This window comes from Peromyscus maniculatus, chromosome 7, assembly GCF_049852395.1.
Source record: "Peromyscus maniculatus bairdii isolate BWxNUB_F1_BW_parent chromosome 7, HU_Pman_BW_mat_3.1, whole genome shotgun sequence".
Lineage (NCBI taxonomy): Eukaryota > Metazoa > Chordata > Mammalia > Rodentia > Cricetidae > Peromyscus > Peromyscus maniculatus.
The window spans coordinates 15,728,872-15,739,771 of record NC_134858.1 but is presented as its reverse complement, the minus strand read 5'-3'; the positions used below and the strand labels follow the sequence as shown (position 1 = coordinate 15,739,771).

At 36.7% G+C, this 10,900-nt stretch overlaps 1 protein-coding gene across 1 annotated transcript; it reads left to right on the top strand.

The window, feature by feature from the left end:
* Positions 1-2,830: 2,830 nt before the first annotated feature.
* Positions 2,831-3,748, top strand: LOC102920647 (olfactory receptor 7G2-like). Its single transcript, XM_006987056.3, has one exon. The coding sequence runs from the start codon at positions 2,831-2,833 to the stop codon at positions 3,746-3,748; it is 918 nt and encodes a 305-aa protein (XP_006987118.3).
* Positions 3,749-10,900: the final 7,152 nt, after the last annotated feature.

Below are 10,900 nucleotides of genomic sequence, written 5' to 3'. Positions count from 1 at the left end.
CACACACACACACACACACACACATGTTTGCAAGAGTAACTGTATTTTCCATACTTCTTATATTGTGGTTAAGATAGGGTAATGTCAAAAATTCAGTAACAAAGTAAAGGTGTTCTGATGTTTGCAAAGGGTAATTGAATTTCATGTGATAGAAAGCAGGCAGGAGGAAGAAGGTATCCACTTGTCCTGTGTGTTGGAGGAAACCCCCAAAGCAATGTTTACCTTTATTCAGGTTTGTTCCATAAATATTTGTGCTGCCTTGTAATCACATGGGAATGGAAGTGTCTGACTAATGAGGAACTCTGGATATTAATCCCCAAGGGCCATGCAGACTGCATGTAGTCTTCTGGTGACCATCTACTTATTAGTTTTGCACAGGTAGTAGGTAGCTTTCCTGACCACCACTCTTGGTGACTAACCTTTCTCTACAGGGTCACAGTACCTCCCTGTCTTTCTGTGTTCCCCATAACAAAGCTTCCATATTTTTTTTCCTGAAATCTAGGGAAGAACTGAATGTCATTCTCTAATCTTGAAACCCAGGTAATCTGTAATCATGTTCATTATCTTCAGTACTACTGACAGGCCAAATCTATAGGTCAATTCAGAAATGTGTGGGATAAGGAAATTCCAGATATCTGCATAATTTTCAGTCATCTTCTCATGCTTGCCGCTACTTATATGCCAATATTTGAGCAACTTTCATTCTGCTATTTTTTTTTACACTAAATCTAATCTCAATGCTAATCTACTCTTTCTACTGTGTGGAGGATCTTCCATGATTAACTGAGTTATAAATCATTTGACATTGGCCAAATTACAGAGTGAAGTGACATCTAAGTTTACACTTACTGACTCTGAAAAAAAATTAGACAAAATCTTGAATGACGTTGTTCTCTTGTATTACAAATAAAAGCTGACTGCAAGGCTACACATTAGTATAAACTTTTTGTATTCATCAGATATTTATATTTTAAAAGCAAGAAGAACTCTGAGTACAGGTAAGACAATTATATCTAATTATGTCCATAATAAGACAATTATGATACTTTTGCCACCAGGTCTGATTTTTCTATACAAAATTAAATATAATCATTTAATGTATCCTTTACATTCCACTCCATTTTATCCTTTCACAGAGAAAAATATATCATATAATTTAATTATTCTTAATATGTTAGTCTAAATAATCCTGCAGTTTTCACATTTGAGTATTTACATATTAAGATAATCTTATAAATGTCCTATTGGACAAAAAAGATAAATGTACTTAAGCTCTACAATAAATCAAATTACTATTAATGATGTAGTGAAAAACATATTATTAAAATCAATGATAATAGGCATAGACAGCAAATGGAATTAAAATGAAAAGCAAAGACATTGTTCACAGATTAAAGAAACTAAGTGCACTGAAAATCTTAAGAGAATAGAGAATTTTAACTTCTGCATTCCCTTGAAGACACAAAAATGCACAATTCACGCATGATCTAGAGAAATAAATGTGTGTCATTTCATGTTTAATAACACTTAGCCAAAATATTCAACATATTCTAATTTAATGCTATTGATGATTTTATTGCTTTCAGCATTTTTGTGAGTAGTTTAAATATTTTATAAAATATTATAATTAAAAATTTTAAAATGTTTTAAAAGTTTATTATACTATAGGTTCCTGTTAGGAAAATTATATATGTATTAGAATAATTATTTACACTGATATGGCAACTATAATTTTTATAATTTGGTATCACTGAATGCATGTGAGAAAATACTAGCATCAGTGTTATTTATTGAATTGAGTACTTTTCTTGCTTCTTTGCATGCAATATTCTCAATGGTAATTTCAATACATGATTCTTCACTTAAATTTGATATTATTATTTTAAAGATGATCTATTTTTGATTCTTTTTAATTTTTATTTTTGAGACTATAATAGAATTAAAACATATATCCCTTCTCTTTCTACTTCCAAACACTCCAATATTCTTTCCCTGTTCTCTTTCAAATTAATGGCCTCTTTTTTCACTAATTGTTATTGCATAAGTATATGTACATGCATATGAATGTATATTCCTAAATACAATGTGTTCAGTCCCTATAATGTTACTTGTATGCATTTTTCAGGGGTGAATTTTTGTCACTGGACAACCAACTGTTACACTCCTCCGGTGAGAAGACTACCTTTATCACCCCCAAATTTCCTCAGTTGCCAATAATTCTTTGTGTAGCGCTTCTTTTATATCTTGTCTTGTTAAACCCATCACTTCTCTTGTATACTATATTGTGAAAAGTGGTCTGATCATGTTTATGGCATAAATAAATCACAGCAGACATGCTAAATGACAATTATATGTCAAATACTTTTATTAAAGATTTTCATTTTGTTTTCTCATGTTCGTCCTTTCAACATTAAATTAAAATTTTATAATGATTTTGTGTTATATGAATGAGAGAATGGAAACATCTGACACAATTGAGAACTATTTTCATGTTTACAAACTGGACCCTGAAGCCAAACTTAGATGTGTCCAATGTAAAATGCCAATTAAGGCTATATTTTGCTTAGATTTAGTATGTTTTTTTTATTCCTGAGATTTTGGAGATGTTTTAGTTTAAAAACTACATATAATTTTTTTATTCTCATTTGGTTCTTGATTATAAGAAAAGTATATCACTACAATCAAGTAGTGTAGTAAAGAGAAGGATACAAAGAAGAGAAGTAGGAGGCATAGTGTGGGGTTAAGGAATGAGAGCAAAAGTCAGAATAAGCTTGTACCTTTGCATTTGTGACCAATCGTCTGTGTTTTTCCCTTCAGACTCTAGCAAATTATGGGATTAGAAAACCAGACAGATGTAATAGAATTCTTTCTCTTGGGACTCTCAGAGGATCAAGAACTTCAGCCCCTTCTCTTTGGACTGTTCCTGCTTATGTACCTTGTAACAGTTTTTGGGAACCTGCTCATCATCCTGGCCATTGTCTCTGACTCCCACCTCCACACTCCAATGTACTTCTTCCTCTCTAACTTATCCTTCACTGACATCTGCTTCAGCACCACTACTGTCCCTAGGATGCTGGTAAACCTTCAGAGACAGAGCAAAGCCATCAGTTACACAGGCTGCATCACCCAGCTCAGCTTTGTCTTACTTTTTGCTGGAATGGAAAACTTTCTGCTTGCAGCAATGGCTTATGACCGTTATGTGGCTATCTGCACTCCACTTCACTACACATCGGTCATGAAATTCCACCTGTGTTTTCTGATGATTTTATTCTCTTTGTGCATTAGCATTATGGATGCCCTTCTGCATGGTTTAATGATTTTGCGTCTATCTTTCTGTACATATCTTGAAATCCCCCACTTCTTCTGTGAACTTGATCAGGTCATCAAGCTTGCATGTTCTGACACTCTCATCAATAACATTCTGGTATATACAGTGACTAGTGCATTAGGTGGTGTGCCCCTACTAGGGATAATTTTCTCTTATTTTAAAATTATCTCTTCCATCCTGAGAATGCCATCACCAGGAGGTAGGTATAAAGCTTTCTCAACATGTGGGTCTCACCTGTCAGTTGTTTCCTTGTTCTATGGGACAGCTTTTGGTGTATATATTAGTTCTGCATTTACAGAGTCACACAGAGAGACTTCTGTGGCATCGTTGATGTATACTGTGCTCCCTCCAATGCTGAACCCATTTATCTATAGTCTGAGGAACAGAGATATGAAGAAAGCTTTGAGGAAAATTATCTAAACATCTGTTTTCTTAATATTGCATCATAGCTTTGAACCTGGCCTTCTGAACTGAGTCAGGGAACACTGGGAGAGCAAAACAGCAACTCTCAACCATTTGTTTGTCTTAGAATAGTGATTAGATACCATAATATCTAAGTGTTTTTATCCTTGTATATGAAAGTTTATGTTGGCCTTCTCTGGTTTGTGGAAATTTTGAAGTACTATGTGGAAATTTTGACATTAATTTCTTGAGTAGTTCCACAGAAGCAAACTCTGAACAATGGATTCTGGATATAATTATCAGAGGCAGGTTACTCATTATATTATTTACAGTATTACATTAAAAATTAAGCTAAATGAATATTTTATTTTATTGAACCCACTACATACTCATGGGTATTGCCATATTATATAACTTCCTGAATTTATTCTAAGAAGTTGACTTAACACCCCCATTAATCTGACTTTTTCACTGAGGCTACAATGCTGAATTATCTTAGAAGCTTCTGTTGAACTGAAAAAAGAATGGAAGAGCTATGTGTTGTTGTGAGATGATGCTGAAAGCTGAGGGTTCTTTAGTGGCTGTTTACTCTATAAGAGCAATACTTCCTGCACTTGTATTTTCTATCCATGAAGCTACTCTATATTATGAATTGCATTTATTGATAGGGCTATAAAGTTTTGAGTTTCTATGCAAAGATAGCAGCAACTTACAGGTTTTATGAAGGTGGAAATAGGACAAATGGGGAGCAAGAAGTCTTATCAGAGTATTCTAGAGGAGAATCTCCTACTGTAAATTCTCTAATGCAGTATAATTTCTAAACACATTCTAAATATTTATCCCTATACCTACATATAAGTGTAACTCTCACCTCTCATCCAAGAAACTTCTTTTTGTGGCAGATTAAGAGCATTAGAGAAAGAAACAACTGGTCAAAATGAAAAGAACAACCAGCTGTGTGATACCAAATCTCAATACATAAAAAGTACAATCCCTACATTGAAGGCTCAAGAAACATCTCAAAAAAATGGGGGAGGGAATTTGTAAGTGGTAGATAATCAGGACATGTACTACAAGACAGTGTGCCCTTTACGTGGCAGGGAAGCTGCTCCCAGGAAATATCAATAATGTGGTCATCTAAAGAAGACTTGAATAATGATAACAACATTAGCATGCCAATATGGATGAAGGACATCTCATAAGACACAGTCCCTGGATAAAGAGCTACAGCTTCTGGAAACTGTCAGCTGAAAGAGAGACTATCATTCTCCTCCAGGAATGAGTCTCTTCATAGGTGATTTGATCACAAGAAGTCAGCCCCAAATGTATATACATATGAACAACACTAAATGAACACAGCGGGTTTCATATACATATATGATATATTAACAATAATTAAACAATAAAATTCTATGAATTTGAAAAAGAGTAGGGGAGACAGACAGAAGAGGACTATCAGGGAGAAGAAGGGGAGAATGGTATAAATATAATACTTATATATAATATTTTCAAAAAATATATTAGAATTTTACTGAGTCAAGATAGTCATTTAGAGTAAATTAAAGTTCAGGAAGGCACATCCAGATATATCCTAATCAGATTCATTCTTTTTTTTGGTTATATTCTTTCTAAGGCTGTTTTACCCTGCTGATATCTGGTCTATTGCTGGTATAACAGATATTATATCTTGCTTGAGTACTGTTTATCAAAATTCTCTATTAAGGGGAACGATGTTCTCTAAAGATCATCTAAAAATCACCCTTTCACATATCATCCTCCAGAACCTTCTAAGTACTCACTTGTAAATGGATTTCTGGTCAGACAGATGAGGTTATCATGAGTCATTAAACAGCATCTACATGGTTCATGACCACTACTTGGTCTATGAATTGTCCACAGTCTTTGCAGAAACATGCATTTGTAGAATCCAAAAAGATTGTCAGTGTTTTAAAATGTATCCTGTTCATACCATATTTGTCTTTCTGAGTCTGGGTTATCTCACTCAGGATGATTTTTTCTAGATCCATCCATTTGCCTACAAACCTCATGATGTCATTGTTTTTCTCTGCTGAGTAGTAATCCATTGTGTATATGTTCCACAATTTATTTATCCATTCTTCAGTTGAAGGGCATCTAGGTTGTTTCCAGGTTTTGGCTATTACAAACAATGCTGATATGAACATAGCTGAGCAAGTACTCTTGTGGTATGATTGAGCATTTCTTGGGTATATGCCCAGGAGTGGTATAGCTGGATCTTGGGGAAGATTGATTCCCAATTTTCTAAGAAAGTGCCATATTGATTTCCAAAGTGGTTGTACAAGCTTGCATTCCCACCAGCAAATATGGTATGTACTCACTCATAGGAAGATGCTAGATGTGGAACAAGGATGACTGGACTGCTACTCACATCACCAGTGAGGCTACTTGGAAAATGGGACCCCAAGAAAGACACGGAGAAATGGATGAGATCTACATGAACAGCCTGGACATGAGTGGGAGCAATGAATGGCGAGGGTCGAGGGAAAGAAAGCAGGAGATCCCACCTGGATCAAGAACAGAGAGGGAGAACAAGGAATAGGAGACCATGGTAAATGAAGACCACATGAGAAAAGGAAGAAACAAAGACCTAAAGAGGCCCACAGAAATCCACAAAGATACCCCCACAAAAGACTGCTGGCAATGGCCGAGAGACACCCGGGACTGACCTACTCTGGTGATGGGATGGCCAAACACCCTAATAGTTGTGCCATAAACCCCAACCAAGGACTGAGGAATCTGGATGCAGACATCCACAGCTAGGCCCCTGGTGGAGCGCTGGGAGTCTAATTAGTGAGAAAGAGGAGGGTCTATATGAGCGAGAATTGTTGAAACCAATGTTGGATAAAGCACAGGGACAAATAACCAAATGAATGGAAACACATGAACTATGAACCAAAGGCTGAGGAGCCCCCAACTGGATCAGGCCCTCTGAATAGGTGAGATAGTCGATTGGCTTGATCTGTTTGGGAGGCATCTAGGTAGTGGTACCAGGTCCTGGGCTCATTGCATGAGTTAGCTCTTTGAAATCTGGGACTTATGCAGGGACGCTTGGCTCAATCTGGGAGGAGGGGACTGGACCTGTCTGGCCTGAGTCTATATGGTCAATTCCAGTCCTCGGGGGAGACCTTGATCTGGAGGTGGTGGGAATGGGAGGTGAGCTGGGGGGAAGGGGAGGGGAGCAGGAAGAGAGAGAACAAGGGAATCGGTGGCTATTATGTAGAACTGAATAGTATTGTAAGATAAATAAAAAAATAAGTAAAAAAAAATGTATCCTGTTCTTTTGGTGATAAATTACATTTCTATCAGATATTTATTTGCAGGTTTGCTTCACAAGTAAACTGTGTTGATTATAGTTTTAATAGAGTTTATTATTCTGAGTAGAACTATTGACAAATGTCATAGACATTTACTAGGCATTTGACTAATGTTGATGCCTTCTCATTTATTACTCATGATAAATTATTAATTTTCACTTCCTCCTTCAATCATTATATCTGGATTACTTAATCATTATGTCTGGATTACTAATTCCAGTACTATGGATTGTAGAAAATGAAAAGTTTTTTTTTAATAAAAATAGTGAGAACTTCTAAGTAGAGTTTTATATGCATGGATTAAAGTTTTTAAATGAAAGTTTAGTAAAATAAAGAAAATATGTATATAGACGGTGCATTTAATGTTGGAACTCTGAGAATTTTCAAGATTTCTCACAGTGATGTCTGTTCCAATTAGTTCTTACAAACATTTCTTCAGGACAGTTCCTGAACTAGTATACAGATCATTATTCTACTAGTTTCTCTAGACATCCACCATCCAGAATACTTTTTTTTTGTAGTTCTGGATCTAGCAGTGTGCAACTGTTACATTACTGTGGTATTAGGCACGAGGAAAGAAGATAGGGGAACACGTAAGAAACTAGAAATGATGATGTCTAATGTATACATGTATGGAAATATTATAAAGAATTGAGTAACCTGTGCAACTGATAGGTGTCAACAATGTGATTAGTAATATATGAATGCAATTTTAACAATAAAGATCATGTTTAGAATTGTCTATTTAATATTGATGAAATATGATACTCTTTGGCATGCAAAGATTTTTGACTGGGGTTAGGTGAAGACACACTTCTAAGCAAATTAGGAGACATTGTGTTGTTTAGCATGTCCTTTATTCACTTTTATTTGGGAAGTATATTACAGACAGTTGTACATTAATTTTTGTTCATCTTTTTATTGGGACAGATTCTGCATATATGCCAGTATTTCATTTTAAACACAATGTGACCTATAAATTTGTCAGGGTTAGCTTATCAAAGTTTGTATCTTAGTGAAGAAATTTATGTCTTGGTTTATCCAATATGGGGTATTATAAAATTATTAATCTTTTTTTTTATAATTACATAGTTTCCCCCTTTACTTTGCTCCTTCCAAATCCTCCCAGATAAGCCTACTTTCTCTCTTTCAAATTCATGAACTCCTGTGACAGTAGAATAATCTGAAAATATCTATTGCATGCTACAAGCCTGAAACATTTCCTGTGCCACATGACTGGAGTTAAAAATACAGCTAGAGGTCACTTAAGACTTAAGACTCTATAGTGTACTCAAACTGTTTGCTTAAGCTGTCTTTAAGAGAAAAATGTAAGGATAACTTTGCTTTGAATTTCCCATGTGATGAGAATGCTTAGCTGAAATATTAAGTTATGTACCCTTCCATGACTGTGACTTAGAGCAATGCATGTTTATTTTTTCCTGAAAGCAGAAAATACAGAACTTGAAAACAATTCTTTCCTCATGTGATGCTTTCTATGTTGTTCAATAAATACTGAGTAAACTCCTTTGTTAGGAACACACAATACTTACACAGAGACATGACAGAAACCATTTGCATATTTATAGAAAGACACACAGAGGGACAAGACACACAGTAACACAGCCAACCTCCTGGTTTTTTCCCTCCCCCCAAATCTCTTGGGTGAGGTTTGTTGTGTGATGTGACTTTGTGGTATTCCTTGACTCCTAATTGTCAAGATAACTTTCCATCTGAACTGTAATGCTTACACCCAGCTTTGTAGAGTTCAGGCCCCATGGGCTTCCCCTCATCCACTTAAACGTGTATATAGTTATTTTTCTTGTTTGGCTCCTATTTGTCATTTTCATGAGCTTTCTATGGGCATATGCTCCGAATTTACTATGTGATGCTCAATCTTACAGCAATCTCACAGATCCTCTGGCTCTTATAATCTTGCTACTCTCCATTCTGCAATGTTGTGACCCTCAGTAATGGTCTACATCTGTTGCAAATAGAAGTTTCCTTAATTGTGGGTGAGGACTACAGTTATCTGTATGGACAAATATTTAGAATGTAGTTAGGAAGTGGTGGTTTTAGATTCTCCTCCACGGTCCATAACTTCAGTTGGGTAGTACAGGGTAGTTGCCTATGTTTATTATACCAGAAACAGTTTCCCTCTTGTTTGATGGGATTTAAGGACAGTTAGAGAGGTGTTGGCTAATAAAAAGCTATGTGTGGCACCACTGTATCCTTAGGGTTATCATGCTATGCTGGTGGTTGTTGTGATTCATATGTCCCATTGCTGGGTGGAATTTTTGCTTGCTTCCCTTCTTTGGAAACTTGCATTGGGCCTTATGGTTCCATGGAAGCTAGTCTTCAAGGAGGAATCATTCAGGTAAGTTCTAGCTGAGGATTCTCTGATCTCTGTGTCTCAAAGGCATATGCCTTCAGCCATAGGGATTTACCTTTAACCCTTGGAGGCAACCAAAGGCAATAGAAATAGATTGTGTGTTTTGGGAGAGTCTCTTGAACATACCCAGCCAACAATTCAAAAGAGGGCTTCAAATGACCAATGTTAATATTTGTGTTAGACTGTCTTTGGCTCCTGGATATTGGCAGTCAAGTTAAGAAAATTTCATTTGAATCATTAATGTATTTTCCCCTCTCATCCTCCTTCAGCTTCCCACTGACCCACCCCACTTCCCTCCTCCAAAAAGGTAAGGCTTCCAGTGGGGAATCAGAAAAGCCTTGTACATTCAGTAGAGGTGGGACTAAGCTCCTTTCCTCCACATTAAGGCTGAGAAAGATACTCCACCATAGGTAATAGGATCCAGAAAGCCAGCTCATACACCAGGGATAGATCCTGACCCCACTGCCAGGAGCCTCTCAAACAGACCAAGCTACCCAATTGTCTCCCTTATGCAGAGGGCCTAGTCTGGTCCCATGTTGGCTCCACAGCTGTCATTCTAAAGATCGTGAGTTCCCATGAGTTTGGTTCAGTTGTCTCTGTATATATCCCCATCATGATCTGGACCCTCCTTGCTCATATAATATTTTTTTCCTGTCTTTGATTAGACTCCTAGAGATCAGCCTGGTGCTTGGCTGTGGATCTCTGCATGTGCTTCCATCAGTTGCTGGATGAAGGCTCTAGGATGAGTTAGGATACTCACCAATGTGATTACTGAAGCAGTCCAGTTCAGGCACACTCTCCACTATTGATAGTAGTCTAATCTGGGGATGTCTTTGTGGATGCCTGGGAATTTTCCTAGCACCGGGTTTCTCCCTAACCCTATAATGTATCCCTCTTTGAAGCTATCTCATTGCTCTCTCACTCTATCCCTAACCCAGTTCAACCATCCTGTTCCCTCATGTTCTCATCCCACATCCCCTCCCATCTATTGCTGCTCACCCCCAATTTGCTCTGGAGATGTCATCTATTTCCCCTTCCCAGGGAAATCCCTGTGTCCCTCTTAGAGTCCTTGTTATTAGCTAGTTTCTCTGGAGCTATGGGTTGCTTTACATCTAGTATCCACTTATGAGTAAATACATAGCATGTTTGTATTTCTGAGTCTGGGTAACACAACTCAGGATGATATTTTCTAGTTCCATTGATTTGTCTGCAAATTTCATGTCATTGTTTTTTTACAGCTGAGCAATATTCCATTGTGTATATGTACCACATTTTTTTTGTTCATTCTTTGGTTGAGGAGCATCTAGGTTGCTTTCATGTTCTGGCTATTACAAATAATGCTGCTATGAACATAGTTGAGCAAGTGTACTTGTGATATGATTGGTAATCACTTGGGTATGTGCTAAAGACTAGTATCATTGGGTATTG

What these genes read in the sequence shown, in the direction of transcription:
- LOC102920647 (XM_006987056.3), top strand. Translation starts at nt 2,831, where the DNA reads ATGGGATTAGAAAACCAGACAGATGTAATAGAATTCTTTCTCTTGGGA.